General features: G+C 34.8%; 3 protein-coding genes across 5 annotated transcripts; 1 reads left to right on the plus strand and 2 right to left on the minus strand.

Annotated features, from left to right (window-relative positions):
• Positions 1-5: 5 nt before the first annotated feature.
• Positions 6-19149, plus strand: Snup (snurportin-1). 2 transcript variants are annotated; one of them, XM_069040870.1, is made up of 8 exons: positions 6-176; positions 233-367; positions 424-661; positions 711-896; positions 946-1329; positions 1379-1422; positions 2977-3063; positions 3116-3404. In XM_069040870.1, exons 1-7 carry the CDS (start codon positions 157-159, stop codon positions 3059-3061), a joined length of 1092 nt encoding a protein of 363 aa, XP_068896971.1. In that variant the 5' UTR covers positions 6-156; the 3' UTR covers positions 3062-3063; positions 3116-3404. The 2 variants fall into 2 exon arrangements, with proteins under 2 accessions (XP_068896971.1, XP_068896980.1); XM_069040879.1 differs by lacking the exons at positions 2977-3063; positions 3116-3404 and adding an exon at positions 18225-19149.
• Chd64 (calponin 3) lies at positions 1422-6818 on the minus strand. The gene is made up of 4 exons (XM_069041058.1): positions 6658-6818; positions 2264-2400; positions 1917-2121; positions 1422-1863 (listed from the first exon to the last, which is right to left on the minus strand). The coding sequence occupies exons 1-4, from the start codon at positions 6709-6711 to the stop codon at positions 1693-1695; spliced, it is 567 nt and encodes a 188-aa protein (XP_068897159.1). The 5' UTR covers positions 6712-6818; the 3' UTR covers positions 1422-1692.
• On the minus strand, positions 9024-15900 carry LOC138125595 (glucosamine-6-phosphate isomerase-like). 2 transcript variants are annotated; one of them, XM_069041017.1, is made up of 5 exons: positions 15641-15900; positions 14779-15063; positions 10065-10249; positions 9284-9457; positions 9024-9231 (listed from the first exon to the last, which is right to left on the minus strand). In XM_069041017.1, the coding sequence occupies exons 1-5, from the start codon at positions 15762-15764 to the stop codon at positions 9175-9177; spliced, it is 825 nt and encodes a 274-aa protein (XP_068897118.1). In that variant the 5' UTR covers positions 15765-15900; the 3' UTR covers positions 9024-9174. The 2 variants fall into 2 exon arrangements, with proteins under 2 accessions (XP_068897118.1, XP_068897128.1); XM_069041027.1 differs by lacking the exon at positions 15641-15900 and adding an exon at positions 15136-15274.
• Positions 19150-22012: the final 2863 nt, after the last annotated feature.

The following is a 22012-nucleotide window of genomic DNA, read 5'->3' on the forward strand; positions in this document are numbered from 1 at the left end:
TCAAACAGTGACAGTGTCGACTCGACGAGGTTTTAGGTTATGTGTACAAATTTTGTTATTTATTTTATTTGCCGTATTGTTTGTCTTAAATGTATAATTTAAATTAATTATTCAAACACTTTTTTTGTTTATACATTATTGTTATTTAGAATAAGTATGTCGGAAGCAGGAAATATGTAAGAAATGTGTCGCACTTTGAAAAGAAATTCTTCAAGATACATTTTTATTGTAGATATTTTTCTCCTGAAGATGGGAATGAAACCAAAGATGAGGTGTCATTATTTTGCGATTTTTACAAGTACTCAAACAGGACAATGTCTTTTACACAAGAGAAAAAAAGACAACTATTTCTTCAAAAACAAAAAGAGTGAGTACTCAACTTACAATGTAATCTTTGTTAAAGTGTGATTTCACATTTTCTAGAAAAAGGAGTGAAGCTTTTGATGAGAAACGCGATTTATCAGAATTGTTCAATGAAGGTGATACATTAGAATCAATGGAATGTGAAACTGTAAATAAAAGAAAGAAATATAAAAAAGTTCCATTTGGTTATAAATTGATGGGATCTGAGTGGCTCACTGAAGTACCAGAAGATCTAGCAGACAATTGGCTTGTTAAGTTATGTCCTGAAGGTGTCCGCTACTTAATTGTGGCTAATAAAGTAAGACAAATTGCAAAGTTAGTGGCCCAAAATAATGTGAAAACTGCAGGCTATTACCACATGTTACTTCCGAAATGGTAAACCCTGCTTTAAGTTCAAATCCAAACTCCCAGGAGGAAGTTCAGAGTGTGGACACAGATTTACAGTGTTAGATTGTATTTACAACAAGAATCTCAACACTTTATTTATTTATGATGTCCTTGCATGGAATTCCACATCTCTACTGAATGCTGAAGTAAATACTTGAAATGTTTGTGTTCAGATTATTACTGTGGATTTTGCAGGCTCACATGAGATTTTGTTGGCTTAAGTCTAAATTTGAAGATAATCCAGAAATAAGTCAAATTAATCAGCGTTTGAATTTTGTTGTGATGGATTTTTTCCCTGCACAAAATGCCTTGCTACAAGATCATTTATTTACACCTTTTACTGTAAATGACCAGGAGATACCTTTTGATGGCATACTTTTTTATCACAGAGAAGGACATTATGTTTTTCACAGTACTCCTTTGGTTGGTTGGTTGAAAGTGTTTATGCTGCCTGAAATCTTACACATAGATGTACACCCAAGTCACCTTCACAACAAACCACAAGATTATGAATCAATTCAGCAGTACCTAAGTTCCAAAAAGAAAAAGAAGAGAAAGGAGAAAGAAACTGAAGACTTGGTAATTTTTGTGGTGACTTGTATTTTGCATTTTTCATGTTCACTTTCAGGAAATGGAATTGGCGGAGGCGGAAAATATCGAGTGTGACGATATGTAAGTAGTTTTTTTATTTAGAGAGAATATAGAAGACATTGGTCGTTGTTACATAATAAATATATCCTATTCTAACAACAGCCTAAAAAAATAATTGGTAATTTTAAAACGCTTTTTAAAAAATTAAATTTGATTGTGACCCTTTTTATATTTTTCTCTAGCTAAGAACTACTTGAAATTGGCACTTCGTGCATTTTCAATAAAAAAACTGAAATTAAATATTTCTTAAATAAAGAGTATTAACCTAATTACAAAGGAAAATTGTCGTTTTTACATGTGCCTTGTGTTTCCAAAGTTGATACCAGATTGATTAGCGCCTTTGTTGCTCCCCATCTGAAGTCCAATAATGGTCTGGCCCGCCTTCAGTTTCTCCTCGGAGAATATTCTTTCGTTTTTCTCGGCTTCTTTTGGTCCGATGGACGGCTTGCCGAAGTTGCCAGCCTTGAGGAAAAAAAGTTATTACAAAATGAAATTTGCGGTGTGGGCGATGCTACCTTTCTGCCCAAAGACTGCAAACAAATGACAACAGAGTTGAGATTTTGCCTTTCCCAGAGATCAACCGTCTGGAAGGTTTCCTGGGCGGGAACACCCAAATCCCGCGCCGCTTCCAGGAAGGCGTTAATATTTTCCATGCACTTGAAGGCCATCTTTGTGTTGTTCACTTTCTTGACGATCGAGGGTTTGATAGTGTTTACCAATCTGTAATTTACAGAAAAAGATAAGCGATATGCTCTTCCTTTAGAGTGATATTTTTTCAAATAAACCATGACCTCATTGTAGACATTAGATTGTCATAAAAGGAAATATGATGTCACTAATAATAGTGGATGTTTAAACGTACTTGCACAACAGTTGTCCGTCTTTCAGTACTTCGTAGAAGTTGTCCATGTCCCCGGCGGTGCTGATATCCTCGCCAGTGATGGACACGATCCATTCTAAACTTTCGCGAGCTAGTTCCTCGCTGTATTTCGCGTTAACCTGCAATGCAAAATGTTTGAATGGCAACAAAGATCATAACAAGTAGATTTGTTGTGTTCTAGTTGTTGGATATCATGTGTAGGTGGAAATATCTAAAGGGAAAAGTGCGATTCTAGCCTACTTTGTTGCGACCTCTAACGCAGATAACTTTGTTTTTTAGTTCGCAAAAACATTTTCCAAAGGCTTTGCATCATAATTGTGTTCAATTTTAGTCGATAACAAGCGACTGTTATTTTAAGCGACCACACATACTGATCTGTGATAATAAAGATATAATTTAATTACTTACGAGTTATCACATATGCGTATTTGTCGAGCTAATAACTCGATAAAAATGTTAGCAGTACTAGGTATAGACGACATATAACATTCAAATTTTCATTTGCGTTTCCGAAGCAATCAGATCTAAAATTTAAAAATTAATCTTGTTTCAATGGGAATACAATCAGACAGGAAAATGGTTTCGTTCTACGTGTGCACTTTCTAAATCACGACTCTTGTGCAAATTTAAAAATGCATCGAACCTTTCCTCTAGCTTCGAGCGAAACAATAACTTATCTGAAATCTTCGTTTCAGATCTACCATTCCAGATTTTCTAATGCAGAACTCGGTCAGTAGACTTCCCTCACAATATGAACCGATAAACCCGATTAATATTTGACTGTAAGTTATAACACATATTTGCAAGTTAATTTTCCAAGGTTTATTGTTTTAGGGCAAACGTTGACCATTTTAAAAATTCAGCAAACATTCGACCCATGGCAAAAGCGTACCGACGGTCCTTGTCTGCGCCGGACGAATGCTTGGATGTTAAACCATGACCCAAAATTGCCCCACGATTTATCCTATTCGGTCAAAACGTTCATTTAGATGCAGCTTAATTGGCAGCTCATTTGTGGTACTGTACGCATCATTTGCATGCGTTGACGTCAGAATGTTTTAATCGAAAGTGCTGTTCCTATCTTAATAGGCGGCATTTAGCTAATAAAAATTTCGTAAATACATATTGACAGTCGTAATAATAACTATTGTTATCTAAAGACAGAGAGAGCACATAATACACCGTGATACTGAGTTTCATCAGATCAAATCATCGGTAATCTTGGAAGGCCTGCGATTTAAATGAGGTACCAATCGAGTACCAAGAATTCCATGCAGGTACGGCATGAGTGATTTTTTCCAATAAGCGTCCGTTAAACGTTCTTGAACGTTCGTTAAGGTTGCGTAATGATGACTCATTTTTACCGGCTGGCAACCCAGGCGAAATTGTCTGAGGATACCAAATACAAGACCCAAGACGGTGAATTTTCTAGACCGTTGCTCCAATAAGTGGGCAGGTAATTAAGGCGGTGTGGGAAAGGCTGTCGGTTATAAAATACAGAAATAAAATAATGAAAGACTTGCTGGTGGGCTTGCAGTTAAAATAAGAAGCTTGTAATACATTCAGTTGTTTGAATATTGAGTAGATATACGAAAGTGGGTTTCAAGGTTCGACTCTCTTCGACCGAGAGCAAAAAATAATGTCTGGATTTTGGCGCAATATACAGATCCATTTGTGGATAACGTAAAAGCGGCGGCCATTTCGATTTAATATCGAATTTACTGATTCCTATAATTTTGCGATATCCAGGACCGGCGATGAAAATAAATTTTTATTAAGCCGTTCGCTGACGCAATTGAATGTTCTGATTAAGTAAAGCTTATTCTGATTTTTTCACTCTGCACACTAAAAATAACACATTTTATGTTCCCACGTAATTATTTTATAAAATTGATTTATCTTTCTGTGTCTAATTATCTTTCTCCATTTGTTGCATATTCTGCTAGACTGCTAAAAAAAAAAAAAATAGAGCATTAATCTATTCCTGGGGTGCTTTCTTCACTCCTGCTGTAAATTTGACAAAATTATGGTGCAACTTATGTTCAGGACGAATCTGTCAGTGTTAAAAACGTCAAATAATGTACCACAAACAAGAAACCGAAGTATTTTTTTATATAAAACGCAACTATACCTAATTAAAACTTGTAAAAATGTAATTGAAGTCATTTTCAAACATACAAAAATGGCTGCAGATCGAAATTACCAACCATGTAAAGTAAAAAGCACTAAGAAATTAGACTAGCTGCCAACTTTACTTTTTACCCGGTAGACGAATATTTAGTAATCAAAAATATCAAATAGTGATCAAGTCGACTTTGTAAATGTAAACGGTGTTGCAATCATTAGGCAAAAATGAGACAAACTAACCAAAATTCAGTGCACGTGAGCATTGTTAAAATGTTAAGACTTTAAGACAATGCTGAGATAGTGTCACAAATGCTGATGTGGTTATTTATCAAACATGTTTATTTATATAAATGAGGTATTGTCTGGTAATGCATGAAAGGTATGTTGGTAATCCATCAGAGTATTGTTTGGATTAATTTTTAGAGAATTTCCAGCACTGTTCCTAGAGATTATGAATTTTATTGACAGATTTGAAAAAACGGGAGCCTGATTCATAATTTGCTAATTGGCAATTACACAAAACAGATGTGTTCATGATAAATTAAGTGGCTAACTGGCTAACTGTACGCCCCTTAACGGTCACTTTTGTTGGCATTTTTATAAATACCGATTCGAGTCACTGCATGGCGATGATACATTAAATGGTGCACTCCAAGGTCCGGAATGCACTTAAACCGGACCTGAGCTGCATTCAACTTTTCTTCTTTTCTCCGACCATGTGGCCGTGCACTGGAATATCATAAACCGAAGGCAAAAAATTCTTATGCAACGTCTGCCATTTCACAAAACGCATTTGCTGAATCAAAGCCTTTTACCGTAGCGCTCGCCATATGGTTGTAACACAATGTGGTAACACGACTCGGCTCGGGATTCCAGTTATTTTGTCATTCAATCAGGAAACACATGACGTGACGACTATCTTAATTAAACGGTTTCCTACTTCCCCCGTCTTATCATTCGTTACCGACGTTTCCGCTCGTTTGGAAAACGAAAGTGATCGGTAAAATACCATCACCCGGACAGGTTTTCTTCGAGACACATTTATGACGATAACAGTTGAGCCGATTTAGCTCAAAACAATTCTAATTTTTATCTCTTGGTCGCTAGCGTCGTGAACACAATGCCATGAAATATCCATTAAAATTCCAACTCTTGATGTACCATTGTTTGTAGTATGCGGCACTGAAAAGATTTTACGATTTAGTAGGTACACATCGACGACCAATTTGCTCGGGGTTTGAACTTGAAGCAAAGTGTGTCATCGAGAGGATGACGCCTAACGACCGATCACAAAGAGTTGCGCGATTACTCAAGCATAATTATTGATGGAAGTGTTCTGCATGTGTTAATGACATGTGGGTGCTACAAGTAGCAAGCCCATTGGTGCAGAACTGGGTGTTTCTGACCACTTGCGGTACAACTTTGTGAATGTTAAATAAATTGTCGTTTATTTATTCTCGTTGAATGTTTGTTTATCCCTCCGGTTAATAGTGTTAATTAGGACGCAGACGTTTACTGCACCAAACAATCAGCGTGTCCATCTTCATGTCCATTGCAATCAAGCCTCATATGTCTTTAAGTTTTGGTTCAAAACGGAATCCGTCAGCGTCGCTTCAGCTACTTCCATTAGTTTTTATGGGTTTATTTGGTGAATAAAATTTGTCCATCATCATCTCCCACTATTTATAGGAATGACACCATGGTCGGTTGGTTCCCACATCCATTGTCAAGAAAAATAAATTTAAATTTGCTTGTCTGGGTGAAGCTATTCCAGTTATTTCACACTTTGTTTTCGCTACATTCCGATGCAATAGAGGTCAGCTGATGCATAACATTAGTCTTTATCAGCAAAGTCCCAGTTTAATTGCTCCAAAGTTAACCCTGTGCTTATTGATTTTCGGGGTGACCTATTTCCTATCCGGGGCAGTAGCAGAATTTGGGGAGGGCGAAGAACCGGTTGCACACATTCTACCAGTAAAAAGAACCAACAGGCTCTCATGAAACAGCTCTGAATTCATACGAAATTAAACGAGCAACAATTGAATCTCAAACTCTCGATTACATTGACCACTAATAAATTTGACAGTTTGGTGGCCGCCCTTTTTATTTTTTTTAATACTGCTATGCGAGGTGCTTTCGCCGGCTGAAATATTTTTCAAAGCTTTGTACCATACACAACCACCTGCTCATAAAAGTTGCACGAAGGCGAGGTCTGAATCTGAAGTATCGAACGAAACAAGTGTTATTACCTTCCTTTGAGCCTCGGCGGCAAATCCACTTTTGGTTGCTCTGTTAGTGGCCATTTTTTTGTCAATTCAAAACACACACAAAACACTTTTGCTATCGACAATCAAGATGCGGTGCTTTCGCACTGTGACAACGGAAACAACTATATAGTAGACAAGAACGAACTCGGCGAGTATGCGTTGTTGGCTCGCCCCTCTACTCGATAGCTGTTCGAATAATTTCTTTAAAACAGGTTTCATGGAACGACACAGGCTACAAGTTAAGATTTTTTGACAAGTGGCGGGAGACCATTTCAAATAATATATTTATTATTATTTGGTAAATGATAAAATCGTCTTAACCTCAAACTCATTCATTAAAGATTAAAGCAAGACACCTGATGGATTCAGCATGTAGTTTTTAAGACTGCGTAATTTTGAATGGACTTTTTTAGTCTAAAAGTCTTATTTACTAAAGAGTCAGTTAAAATTATATTTTTGTTGCAGTACTCGAATATGTCAGTATGTCACTGTCATTTCTTGAAACACTTTATCTTAACTTTTCATTCTTTAGATTTAATTAAACTGATCTTGTATCTGACTGATTCCGTTAATTGATAAAATGACGTGATGGTTTATTTGTAACTGAAATATGTAATCGATTAATTTGAACTCGAATTTTTTCACCTCTTGAATTCTGCAACATCCTATTTAGGTAACGGACATTTCCGTTTCAAGGATCTCGTATTGAATCACAGATCGCAGATATTAATCATATTCATATAGCCAGACTTGACTATAAGTGGAAATGAAAATTTGCTGAGATGACTCAGTGAAAGTGAAATAATAGGGTTGAGGCTCAATCCTGCAGGATAACAATTACTCGCACCACCACTCGTTGTTGACACCTAAACGAGTGAAATTTTGTATTCTCGAAGATGTCTTGGCACGCCAAAGGCCAACTTGTGCTGTTAGAAAAGTTGAAGAGTGCAAAGTTTGCAATCGAAGAAGGTTGCACGTGATTAAAATGTTAAAAGCTGCGATAAAATTGAAAACAAAATAAAAAACTGTTTTTATTTAAAGTTTCCACTGTGCTAGACACATTAAGTTTCTATATCATGGCCTTATAAGGTCAACGTTTAATTTGATTGCCTCCTCTGAAGGCTTTCGTTGTACTTTCCTTATATAGTGCACTTGATCTCCATGTTATGCAAAGAGAATGACCCCATTCCAGCTGAGAAAAATAATGCCCATTTGGAAAAATGTCCATAAATTTAGAATTAGTCATTTGCGAATTTAAAACCGGCCGTTTTGCTCTACATGTAGCGTTATTAACCGGAGAAAGAGGGAGTGACAGATTTACATTTGCAACTGCCATTTATGTCGAAACGGGTCAATGGGATGTGACTTCCTAAATGAACGGCATCAATTCGGCTCAAACTGACCGAGAGAAATTAGATTTTACAGTGTTTACAATAAAACTAATTGAATTTTGATCTGTGGGCAGTCTCTAATGTAATAACTAATAATGACGCGCCTAAAGCGTGAATGCCTACATCAAGATCGAATCGCTGTGTTCAATAAGAAAATCTTGTCATGTGAAAACTTTAAATGTATCAAAGTACCGAGTGATTGTATTTTACTCCACATCTGAATAATAATGCGAACGATTTTAACTCCAAGACCATTTGTGAGGAAATTGTTCTGTTTGTCTATCCAAAACCCATCAGTTTTATTTGAACCCTCGAGGCGCACTTCATAAATTATTTCCTGAACTCAGAAGAGTATAATCACCACAGTTGTATTGATTTTTAATTAGATGAATTCTTTAGCTGTGTACTCACGATAATTAAATACTCAACGAACTAATTAGTGAATAATGAATAATATTCGGAAATCTGATGGACTTGAAGTTTGATTTTGAAATCATTCTTGATAACCTTTCTAGTGAATCACACCTCAAAATAAAGTGATGACAAATTGATGTTTAAACAAATTGAACAGTTTTATCAAAATCAAAAATTTGTGAAGATATGAATAGTTTTTCTTCGTAAATTTATATATGCAAAATGATAACGCAGTAGATATTTTAATATTTATAGCATACACAGAATGTACAGAACAAAAACTACATAAATCACTTTGTTTTGAGTTTACATTTTTGACGTAAAACTGAACCACGAATCTACTAAAATTGCGCGGATGGCGCTGTCAACTTTGACATTTGAAATGGTGTACTACGTCTTTCAATTCTGCATCTAATACTGCCCTTATTTTTTACATCCATTATTGGTTCTGGGGTTGCGATCGTTTGAATGTGGCTTCATATACAAACTGCATAAATTATTTCACCCTGTACTTAAATTATATTATCTCAAAATAATAGCCAATTGTACGATAATTCTTTATTTGTTAAACCAATGCAAAATACAATTTCCAATCTAGATTCCAGTGCAAATTTGCTTTTAAATGCGAGTATTTTTTGATAATTTGACATATGTTTGACATTTGACGTTACTATCTACAGTTGTCTATTTATTTTCAACTTCTTATACTCACATTGCTATCATTCTCGATAAGTTTATGGTGGTTCAAGCCCTAGAAGTAAACAAACAGTGTTCCTAACCAAGCCAATTTTATTTATACCTACTTTAAAATATTTCACGGTTTTTACTCTGAGCTCCATTGTGGCGTCCTCGTCACAAACCAGCAACGTATTCGGATGAAGCTGAAATGCGGATGCAGTCCACATGTGATTGACCCCTTCTTCGATGGCCTTGTACAAAGCAAAGGCTTTATGAGGTCCAGTTATCAAAATCATCACCTGGAAAGACATTACCCAATTATTATTAAAACCTCTTTAACTTGTAAAACAGATGTTTTGCATAATTAATCAGCACCAACGACGACTTCTATCAGATAAAGCGTGAGAACTTCCCTTCGGTCCCTTTATTCTCGAGACTGATTGGTGGAGTTTTGTTCACGAGTGGATGAAGATAATAAAATTCTTCTTATTGCCTTATGCATTTTTAAGCACCTACAAACTTGACAGTGGTAGATTTATAACGCGAGTTAAGTCCTCCAGACTGTAACTTTGTTACATACTTTTGGCTTGCAAATAATTTAGTAGGGAAAAAATCGATCGGGAAAATAAAAATATAATGAAATATAAATACAGTTGAGCATTCGAGATCACGTGCAGAAAATTGCTTTAAAAATTTTACATAAACTTCTTAAGGTGTCTACAATTTACCTCGCAGATTTCTAGAGTTAGAAATAATTACTAGTCACTACTGACATTTTGTAATTGTTCTTGAAGTAATGAGATGCTTGCGAATACAAAATGATCTGCTTGGCAAGCTGGCGCAGAGTTCTTGGTAAAATGATAACTTTGACACACTAATGAGGTGCAAACAGTATTTTAAACAAACCTCTCTGGCATCCATAACGGTGCCGACACCAACGGTGAGCGCTTCTCTTGGGACCTTGGTAATATCGTTATCGAAGAAACGAGCGTTGGCCTCCAGAGTGTCATCCGTAAGCGTCTTGACTCTAGTACGAGAAACCAAGGATGATCCCGGCTCGTTGAAGGCTATGTGACCATCTGCTCCTATCCCTGTATTTGTATAACACGCCATTAAATATACCACGAACGTTATTCAAACAGTGAGTTGACTTGTAATTGTTGTAATTCATTGTGGCAATTTATTTAATAATGGATGTTAATGTGATAATTCCAGTGTGAAGCCTCATCCATTTTCATCAAGTTAATCAAAACAGGTTACAAGCAATTCCAGATCTAATTTACCCGGTAAAAATAAGGCGTCGGAATGACGTCCACCCGCATTTTAATCAATCTCTTTGTCTTTCTGTAATTGGATAGATTCTGTTTCATCTCATTCATGCCGGCATTGCAAACTGGAAGTGAAAGCGGGAAGGTTATCACTTATCAGACAATTGTGCTGCCGGCTGGATATCAGAATTGTGTCAGCTGGATGGAAATTTTTAAAAGGGTTCAATTCAGCAACACGTTATCAGTAAGGGTCCACGAGTTCTGACAACTCAACTACTTTGAACTATTTGTAATTTCGTTTTATTTGGTCGGCGCTAAAGTTTTTATTAGTTTCCAACGTTTGCAATTTCTGACAGTTTCTGTTCATTGCGTCCACAATAACGAAACTGTGGCACAACAGATATTTCTAATGGACGAAAAACAGAAAACTACACGGTTTTTTTTTGCGAGAATATGTTGTCACTAAGCTCGGGGATTAGTTTTATTTTAAGAAACAAAAGTTAACATTGTTTTTCATGGGAATGATTTTATGTTTTAAGGTACGCTGCACAAAATGGGCCAGCGTACATTTTAAAGTATATATTTTGAAAATTACATCATAATAGAGAAAAACAAATCCCAAAACTGAAGAGACAAAACAAAAGAAATGGAAGAAATAACTAAACATGAAATTAAATAAAAAGCTAATAAAAAAATAATAGTAGTTTATTTAACGAGTTCGTGTGTAAATTGGGCTTTTTTGGCATGAGTGGGCCACGAGTGCCAAAAGAGCCCAATTTACAACAAGAACGAAAACACTAAAAACTGTTAGTAGGTATTAGAACAGCGATCGTTCTTTCTTCAAAAAACTGTAAAGGCCCACGAGTGCCAAAAAGACCCAATTTACACAAGAACGAGTTGAATACAACGTTTTTTTGTTCGACGAGCTCATTAAAGGCGCCAAATCGCTTAAAATCTTTAAAATTAGCTTGACGTTTCATTTTGACAAGTTGTGACCTTTAGCAAAATCCGCTCACACAGGAGAAATTTCTCAAATTCTGACAGTGTCGAACAAAAAAAAAATATAAGCACAAGATGACCAAAAAAGCCACTTGATTACAAATTGGAAGTAAAACTTGACGTCAGTGGCAGCTACGAAGTTTGATAAGCTTGTCCCGTACAAGGGAAATAAGCCAATCCCGACCAATTTTTCTCTAGACATTTTCTACCTGACCTGACCTAACGAAAATTTTATTTAGATACCCAATAACTGTAAAATTGGAATGTTCAAAACAACTAATCCGACTTGCACCAAAATTAATAGGCCTTGAATCCTTACTAAAGCATTCATTTTCCACAAAGAAACATTTCTAAAGGTGTTTTTTTTTGCAGAAGTTACTGTGAACAAAAAAAGCATAAAAGTGCCGTTTTTGTCAAAACCACTAGTCTGATTGTCACTAAAATCAATAGCCGTAGAAGAGTCCTTACTAAGACAAACATTTTGCCAAAGAAAAAAAATCAAATACATACAGGGTGTTTGAGGTATAAAGGCTGTATGACACGATGCTAAATTTTGTAGAAAATTTGTCAGAAAATGAGAGAGGACCAATGAACGATCAGGATCTGACAAAGACAGACTGTGATCCTGATCGTTCATTGGTCCTGATCGAGGGTCTCTCTAATTTTCTAACAAATTTTCTACAAAATTTAGCATCGTGTCAAACAAGCTTAAGGTAACAAACTTCTCCTGTGTAAAGAAATAGACAAAATAAAACTTTTATTCTACGTAGTAACATTTTTTAGTATGTGTTATAATTTTCTAGTAATCATTTTTGCAATTTGAAGAACTACTGTGTGAGATCCACCGGATTTCTAAATTATAAAGGCGGCAGCTAAGGCATTTTCCTTTACAAATCTTTATTAGCTTGGTATTAATAATTACAGATTCGAACAGTGGCTCTCAAACAGTGGAAACAGAGTTTAGTCAGTTCAGTTCAGCATAATAAAAAAAGCAAATTGGAAAAAATGTCACTAAGAAAAGTTGTTCATTTAACCTAGCTGTGCATCTCAGAAAAGTTTGTTACCTCAAACACCACACACCCTGTATGTACATTTTTGCAAAAGTTATGGGAAAAGAAAATAATCTACGAACAAATAGCTGTCATGCGGAAAACCACCCTCCTTTAAGTTTTAAGCGTAGGACAATTAGAATCTGAACTTATCACGAACAAAATTTTTCAACCTCATCACCATACTTTCATTTCCATACGGAAGTAAAAATAACAATATGATGGATTTCAACAGAAGTCGTACACTATAATTTTCGTAATCTTGGCAAAACAACCAACAATTATTGTGCATAAATTGATGAAATCTGTCAAAAACTGGGAAGGAAATATTCTCACTTGGTGGTAGGGTTCGTGAGTAACTGAAAGTAAAGATGGAAGCCTTAAATAAAGTCTAAGTGACATTTAAAATATTGTCTGTTAATGGTTTATACAAGACGAGAAATAAATGTTTAAGTTTAAGTAGTTACATACTTGGAAAACAACATGTGTTAAAAAAGATTGTGGTCAAGTGGCCTAGTGCTTGTTTTTGTTTCCGGTAACGTGTGGCGTAGCAGTACCAGCTGTCAAATATTTGGTGAAACCGGAATTAATAATCTTACGTTTTTACACTCACAATCGACTCTTCAACGCCTACTACGAGGTGAAATTTAAAAAAACACCCGATATATTTATTTGAAATTAGGTCATTTATTATGAAACATTATTCTTTCGGAAACTTGGCGCTCCATCCTGTGTCCAAATTACTCCAAATAGGAGTTCTTGATGACTTCTTGTATGTACAGATTGGCATCCAGATTGTTCTGCAGATTCAATAACTACAAAGTCTCGTCGTCAATCACCTAAACTTTGTAACGAGTTTTTGAATAAAATTTTCTCAGCTCACAATCAGGTTACGATACTTAACAAATCCAGTAACAGTTACAGAACACTTACAGTACTTTTATACCAGGACGCTTAGAAATACCTGTTGATTCCACCTTTTCGGTATTTTTTATTATTCTACTACCGTGTATTTGTTTCCTTCATTTACAAAATGTTTTGCAATGTCGAGGTAATAAAAATATCGTTTTTGTTGAAACATTACCGTCTCAATTGATACATTTAATATAACTTCTGGCAAAATAACAGTTGGATAATTATTATTTAGTAAACTTCGTCCAGCGAGAGATTGGGAGATTTTAAATTTTATTAAATTAACCCAACACTACAAAATGCACTAGAATACATTAATTAGAGCATAATTTCAGGGGAAAAATGTTACTGCTTGAACCATATACTGGGTGCCCCAAAATTCTATATTTTTAAACATTTTTACCTGATCTCTTAATGGCTACTTAACAACGTACTACATACTACGTTGTTCCGCGAATTTTGGGGCACCCAGTATTTCGCGCTAGGTACTACTATCTCTACGTAGAATTTAGTGATTTTTATGTCAACCAATCTTTGGCTGGACAAACTATACTTGATACTGATAGCTTTGCAATGCATGCAAATAATGAGTCACATATGTTTACTTTATATTTTGTAAGTAAAATATACATCTACACATAGATATGCTGTATAACAAATATTTTAGTTCATTTTATCTAAATGTTTAAACAAATAGTGTATAATCATGTAGCTATTGTTGAAGACAAAGTTAAAAAAACAATTACATCTACATACTTATGTTGTGAATGATTCGGCTTTTGGGTCGTTTCATCTAATTGTGAAATTACAGAAAATTAGAGTAAGTCAAAAATCAATAAAGCTGAAATAATAGGTAATAACGATAAAAATATCTGCGTGTATTCTTACATTATTTCTGGAAATGTTTCTGATCAATTTATTGAATTTAGTAAGTCACTATTTGTCCAAAAAATTCAGTTATCATACTCATAAGGTTGAACTGGAAAAATATGTTTGCGATAAATAAATACATGTTTAAATATCAACAAATTGGCTCGTTTGATTAGAACAGCTAAAACGTCGATTGGTGAATTAAGGCCAACATCGCCATTTGCTAGTACGACACCCAAGAGACGTTCTAATCTCATCATGTCCAGCTGCGGTAACACTATTACGCACAAATGAACAGAAGCTTTCCCGAATTTTCCCGCAGAGCACTAATTTTAGAACGAAATACATTCCCGAAGCAACACTTTGTTGACTTAATTATTTAGTGACATGAGCTCCGATTGCGCCAAATATGTATGTAATTGACATATTTCACGGAAATTTATTACCAACCCGCCACCGAGAAAATCGAAAATAGTGTAACACCGAAGTGAAAATTGTGAACACCCACGTTCGTATTTTTACCTCCGATGAATAAATGAATTCCGCCCATTTCCTTGATTTTCTCCTCGTAATTCGAACATTCCAACTTCAAATCGGCGGCGTTCCCGTCCAGGATGTGGACGTTTTTCGGGTTTATGTCTATGTACTTGAAGAAATTCTCGAACATGAAGTAGTGGTAGCTTTGGCAATGGTCGCGGGGCAGATCCACGTACTCGTCCATGTTAAATGTCGCTACATATTGAAACGACACTTTTCCTTTTTTGTGTAGTTCAATCAACTTCCTGTACATTCCAAGAGGAGTACCACCTGTAAACAAACAATTATAATATTAGTAGCGACAAAAGAAGGAAGTCGTTGGCAGCGCAACGGTATCATTACCACACGAATTACCCAAGGAATTTTTTTTTTATAAAAGTAGCTTGCACCTAGAGGACACAAGAAGCAGAACGTAATGTTTCCACCGATTATATCTCATAAGAAGAACCGAGTGTTGTGTGGTCTGCATAATTATGACCAGTGTTTAATTGCATGCAGGATATAAATTATCCAGAAATTTTTGGACCATTAACGTTGCAATAATTTGTGGTACATAATGTAGGATCTTGAATAGTTGCGTGTAAAAGATATCCAGCGTGCATAACAGAGTTGCAAATTGTCGTCATCAAGTATGACTTAATTACGGTCCCGATAAGGTCAGCTGGGTCACGATAAAACTAGATTCTTATGTTCAGATGCATTCGTTATCAGTGCATGGTCTACCTGACGTTCGTTTCACTGAACACCTACACAGTGTGTTTTATCGTGGGTGGTGTAAATTCAATGGAGGTAATTGACATCGCTTCGAAGGCACGTTATATGACTAGCTTTTATGGTCATAGCTTACCTGTAGGAAGGCCAAGGACAAAATACCTGCCTGGACCTGGTTTAAATTCGTTAATTCGCTTGACAACATATTTGGCAGACCACGATGTAACTTCGTCTGGCGTGTCTAGTATCAACAGTTTCATTTTTTCCAGCGGACTAACAACTAAGATGTTTATGACTTAATACGTGCTCATCCGTCTCTAATTGACATGGACCGGACTCGGAAAAAATTGACATTAATGGCATGCACTAATCCGACGTGGTGACAGTTTGCGTTGAACGCATGACTCTCTAATTAATTTTTTCAGTTTGTAACAGTGTCTCATATGGGACGTGCATCATACTCTATAAATAAAAGTTACGTTACGACCCTGTAATTCATACTATCAATCCGTAATGAAGTCATATATTTTCATTTTTTTAAACCAGATCAAGTTATCAGCAAGAACGTGATAACCTCAACCGCAAAACAGTCGTTGGTTTCAAGTAAATACCTATGTAAATACCAGTTCTGGCTGTTTGGATTATTGTGAAGAAATTTTATGTATTTAAAAACCCTTATAACCGTTTGCACCGTTGTAGTTTAAAATTAAGAAGAGCTTAAGACCTTAGTTACAATTATCAAAATCGTAGTAACAATTGTTTTTAAGCTTGGTTTAAAAATAAGGAACGTCAGTGCAAACAACCATTAAAAACTTAAACCTTTTTTTTTTGTTCGACACTGTCAGAGTTTGAGAATTTTCTCCTGTGTGAACGGATTTTGATAAATGTCACAACTTATCAAAACGAAACGTCAGGCTAATTTTAAAGATTTTAAGCGATTTGGAGCCTTCAGGGGCTCGTCGAACAAAAAAACGTATTCAACTCGTTCGTGTATAAATTGGACTGTTTTTGGCACTCGTGGGGCTTTAAAACGCTCGTTTCACTCGAGTTTTAAACTGGCCCACTCATGCCAAAAACAGCCCAATTTACACACGAACTCGTTAAATAAACTACTATTTCCTGATCATTAAAAGTTAAACTTTCAGAGGTTTTTAAGGTATATTTTAAAAAGTTAAAATTTTAAGGGTTTTTAACCCATTTTTAAGGTACTTAATAAGAGATGCTATTGAATTGGCCACTTATTCACTTATACAGGGTGAAATGCATCATAATATGTAAACCATAATACATATCTTCAATAAGTGAATAAACCGAAAATGTGGTTAAACATTTTAAATTCATAAAGTCCAATTTAACTTAATTCCATTCAGAACGAAACGCTTCTGGAAGGTCTAATACTCGTAAGGCCATTTTCACACCCACTCCGAGCCGGAGCCGACACCGGATACAATGTAACCAAATGGAAACTTTTGCCTTTTGCTTGCTTTTCGAATTCTGTATTTTCGTATTTCGTCTAAGATACAACAATCCTAAGAGATGACGTCGATTGTAAAGAGACAATTTAATACAAACTAACCACCCACACCCCATACTTTCTCAATGCCACGGCTCCGGTTTTGCCGGTGTGTGTGAAAACGGCCTAAATCGAAATATGAATATAATCGTGTCAAAAATAAATTACTCCCTAGGATTTAGGGATATTCGTTACTAAGTTGCCATAAATTTTGTTAAGTTGGAGGCTATGTGGTTTCTGGTGACAAACAAAAGATATCGTAACCGCATTAAAAATGTAAGGCAGCGAATTCGTTGTAACAGTTACAAATGGCTAAGTGATAGAGGTTTTTCCGTATCACGATCAATTCTGGTTCCTGGCGGCATATTTAGTATAGTTTGTCTCAATTCTAAATTTCCACCACCTGTTGACCTCTTGAATTATTTCTAAACTGGGGATTCTTATAATCAAAGTTGGCAATATAATTATTTTATAAACATGATTCGAAAACATTAAAATTACTTCATAAATTTATTTTGCTTTAAGAATTCGATTTTCCACTTACTTACTTGCTGCATTTTAAAAAAAGGTTTTCGTTCTTTTCCTTTATTCTAAAATTTTGAGTTGTATAAACGGAAATTGACAGATAACCTAACAAATACAATCTGACGCATTTTTCACCAAATAATGTTGCCGGTTGTATTTCCAACGTAGAATGAATTCAGTGTTGGTGGAAATTTAGAATTGAGACAGACTTTAGGACTTAATTTCTCAATTCATAGTAAGTAACCAACCTTAGGCATTCAAAATTACTTTTGAAAATTCTAGTTACACGCAACATGAACAACGTTATTTCCCTAAAAGTTCGACTTCTAGGGACTAATTTATTTTTGACACGATAGTAGCCGCAAAACCGGTTTCAAAACAGAAAACCACAAACGTTACTATGAAACGCTTTAAATATACAGGTGTCCCTAAAGTGCGCGGCAAAATTTTAACCACGAGCTACTATAGGCTTCATGTAGAACTCGGAAAAAATATTTTAAAAATTCTGTCAAAAAATAAAATGACATTTAATTTTTGAGCTACAATTTTTTTAATTGCTTTTAGTCTTTTACGTTGTCTCACAACCTCATAGATAAAATTTTGGCACATTTTAAAAATACACCCTTGTATACCTATCATATGTTATAAAATGTACGCCAATGCGGTTTCCTTGTTCCAACAGGGTTGAATTTAGGAAGAACTGAATTAGGAAGAACAGAAAAATCGCAAACGAAATGCATTCGGTCAGGTCTGAACAGGCAGAGGGAAGAATTGAGTAGCCCTTGCACCCTCGCTTTACAACTGTGGAAGGGACATTGAGTTCGCGGAAGTTACGGAGGTTTACAGAACAATGGACAGCGATGAGTATTGCTACGTTTTAAATTTTGTTTAAACATTTAATCCGTGAGGAGCCGTTTCAAACACCACCCGGAAGGTTCCGAACGGTGTGCTTCCTGAACCCCACCCCGGAGGCAGGAAGAAGGAGGAAAAAGATACGTGTAAAAACGATGGGGAACCGAGGATTGATTGGTAAGCAGTGGTGAACGGGGAGTCCTCGGCAGAAAGATGAAAAGGCGTGGTGGGGTCATCAGAAGGTAAAGTTCTTCCAAGGGTTCTGGTTAAAACCGAACGCCCTTGTGGCGGATTTGTTTCCTTCCCTGCACGCGACGACTCCGTGCCACTCGACGAAGAAGGTTGGTATCAAAATCCCAGACCCCTAGGACTTGTAGACATCCTTCCTACCTGGCCTTTGGTGTCTTCGGCGGAGGCGAAGGCGAGAAGCACCATCATCCTTCGCCCATCCACGAGGGAAAGTCACGCCGCGAGAGGAGATCGCTGTATTGCACCTTTTTTTTGCACAGATAGTGATTGGGGAGTAGTTTTTTGGGTAATGTGGTGGAAGGTTAGGATAGTATTTTAGAATTAGGTTGTTAGATTTAAGGGGATAATTCTTAGGCTAAGGGGATTAAGGTTAGCGATAGGGGTAGATTTTTATGTGGTTGAGGGTAGCGATAAGTTAGATTTAGATTGTTCGACGTAGGGTTGTTTTAGTTTTAGAGCCATATAAAGACCGAATAACCCAAATATCACGTAATATTCATGTAATAATACTGCGGAAATAATAATACTATGGAAATGAATATTTTCATTATACGGGAATATTTTCGGATCACGAAACTACAGGATGTTGTGAGTACTTACAGGCTTGATTTATTTAAAGCGTTCCAAAGTAAGTACCCCCAGTTTCCTGTTACTATTCAAAATTTAGCTGACCAGAGGAGAGCCATTATGAAGAAAAACTATATCCCTTCGGCAATTTTAGAAAAGATTAAAAATGATGTAAAGTTAGAATTGTCAATTAATTATTCTGACAATAATGAAGTTTCTAATAATTTACTCCAAAATTCTGTTGAACCGCAAAGTTTACAAAGTTTATCTAATCATAATGACTCTTTCTGTCCAATTATCGATTCACCAAACACCATACAAACAGACATACATAATTTAGACTTGAGTTATAATGATATACATGTTATTAATAAAAATTTTTACTACCATCAAAATTTTAAAGAACAAATTGAAGATGAATTTAATAGAACTCTGAACGAATTTGAACATATAGAACCATTTAATAGACCACTATTACCTAAACAACAAAGCTCCAAAAAATTCTTTGCAATGATTGAAATTTTAAATCAATTCATTTTACCTAAATTTGTAAATAACACCACAAGTTTTAAAAAATTACACAGTATTATATATAGTGGAGCTTTAACAATTATCAGATTAAATGGATCAAAAGAAATTGGCCAGACAAATAATATAAAAACGAAAGAATTACCAAAATGGGAACAAAGACTAAATAAACGTATTAATAATATCAGACGAGATTTAGGTAGAATAACTCAATATTTAAAGGGTATAAATTCTAATCATCTAAATAATTGTATTCAATCCATTTTAAATAACAACCGAATACATTGTTTAAAATATAATGAATATAATAATACATTAATAGAAATCAAAGACACTTTATTACAGAAGTTACATATTTATTCTAAACGACTCAAAAGATATAAAAATAATAAACAACGGAAATTTGAAAACAAACTATTTAGAAATAATGAGAAGTTGTTTTACAAAAATTTAACAGATAATAAAACTCAAACTAATAATGGTACACCAAATATAAACGAAATTAAAGAATTCTGGTCAAACATATGGTCAAATGAAGTTCAATTTAATAATCAGGCAGAATGGATTCCTCATTTAGAAAATGATATACCAGATAGTAATAATCGACATCATATTCAAATTAGCCTTGAAATTTTAGTTAAAAATATTAATAGTTCACATAATTGGAAATCCCCTGGAGGTGACCAAATTCATAACTTTTGGTTAAAAAAATTTACTTGTATTCATAAATGCTTACTTGATCACTTTAACGGATTTATTAGGGAACCTAACACATTTCCAGAGTTTTTGGCCCATGGTATAACATATCTGAAACCAAAAGATTTCGATACTAAAAATCCATCAAAATATAGGCCAATCACATGTCTGCCTACAATTTATAAAATTATGACATCTTGCATTAAAGTAATAATTTACGACCATTGTCAAAAATTAAATATACTTAATGAAGAACAAAAAGGTTGTGTTAAAGAGTGTTTTGGTTGCAAAGAACAACTCATAATAGATACGGTAATAATGGAACAAGCTAGAAAAAATAATAGAAATATTTATACAGCATTCATAGACTACAAAAAAGCCTATGATTCAGTACCACATTCATGGTTAATTAAAATTCTTAAAATTTATAAAATTAATTTGGATTTGATTAACTTTTTATCTCATGTTATGACATTTTGGAGAACTACTTTAAATTTATCAATAAACAATACTAAATTAAAATCCGAGCCTATTCAAATTAAACGGGGGATTTATCAAGGAGATTCTTTAAGTCCTTTATGGTTTTGTCTAGCCATTAATCCTTTGACAAATCTATTAAATAGCACTGGATATGGTTTCAATATTAGACTTAATAATACCACACTATCCAAATTAAATCACCTTCTCTATATGGATGACATAAAACTTTATGCATCAAAAAAGAATCACATTTTATCTTTACTAACAATAACTGAAAATTTCTCAAATGATATTGGGATGAGTTTTGGTATTGATAAGTGTAAAATGCAATCAATATGTCGCGGTCATTACGAACATTTAGAATATATAACTCAAGAAGGAGAAATCATTAAAAATTTAAATAAAGGAGAATTTTATAAATATTTAGGTATTAATCAATCAAATCATATTCAACATTCAATTATAAAAGAAAATTTAGAAAAGCAATTTTATTTAAGAATTAAATCTATTTTAAAATCAAAATTAAATGGTAATAATTTAATTAAAGCAGTTAATACATATGCTGTTCCATTACTGACCTATTCTTTCGGTGTTATAAAATGGTCCAAAACTAATTTACAGAACATAAACATTAAAACTAGAGTTCTTTTTACCAAATTTAGTAAACACCATCCTAAATCTGCTATTGAAAGATTTAATTTACCACGCGAAAACGGTGGTAGGGGTTTTTCAAATCTAGAAATACTGCTAAAAAATCAAATTGCTTCACTAAAAAATTATTTCCTCAATAGAGCTCGTGATAACACCTTTTTCAATGCTTTGGTTTCAGCCGATAAAGGCTACACACCTTTAAATTTAAGTGATAATATAATTTCAGACATTGTTAAGCCAAATATACCTGACACAATAGCAAATATAAAACAGAAGTCTTTACATGGGAGATACTTTAAAGAACTGGAACAACCAGAAGTTAATATTCAGGCATCTCATGCATGGCTTAAGAAATCAAATATTCATCCTGAGACTGAGGGTTTTATATTTGCAATACAAGATCGTGTTATAAATACAAGAAATTATAAAAAACACATATGCGGTTTA

Source organism: Tenebrio molitor, chromosome 1 (genome assembly GCF_963966145.1).
Source record: "Tenebrio molitor chromosome 1, icTenMoli1.1, whole genome shotgun sequence".
NCBI classification, from domain to species: Eukaryota; Metazoa; Arthropoda; class Insecta; order Coleoptera; family Tenebrionidae; genus Tenebrio; species Tenebrio molitor.

Excerpts from the sequence above, each read along its gene's own strand:
- Snup (XM_069040870.1), top strand. The coding sequence starts at position 157 with ATGTCGGAAGCAGGAAATAT. Across the intron at positions 177-232 it reads ATGTCGGAAGCAGGAAATAT|ATATTTTTCTCCTGAAGATG; the intron begins GTAAGAAATGTG and ends TTTTTATTGTAG. Across the intron at positions 1,423-2,976 it reads AATATCGAGTGTGACGATAT|ATCTACCATTCCAGATTTTC; the intron begins GTAAGTAGTTTT and ends TCTTCGTTTCAG.
- Chd64 (XM_069041058.1), bottom strand. The coding sequence starts at position 6,711 with ATGGCCACTAACAGAGCAACCAAAAGTGGATTTGCCGCCGAGGCTCAA. Across the intron at positions 2,401-6,657 it reads CCGCCGAGGCTCAAAGGAAG|GTTAACGCGAAATACAGCGA; the intron begins GTAATAACACTT and ends TTTGCATTGCAG. Across the intron at positions 1,864-1,916 it reads TGCAGTCTTTGGGCAGAAAG|GCTGGCAACTTCGGCAAGCC; the intron begins GTAGCATCGCCC and ends TTTTTCCTCAAG.
- LOC138125595 (XM_069041017.1), bottom strand. The coding sequence starts at position 15,764 with ATGAAACTGTTGATACTAGACACGCCAGACGAAGTTACATCGTGGTCT. Across the intron at positions 9,458-10,064 it reads CCGTTATGGATGCCAGAGAG|GTGATGATTTTGATAACTGG; the intron begins GTTTGTTTAAAA and ends ATGTCTTTCCAG. Across the intron at positions 9,232-9,283 it reads AAACCGTGAAATATTTTAAA|GGCTTGAACCACCATAAACT; the intron begins GTAGGTATAAAT and ends GTTTACTTCTAG.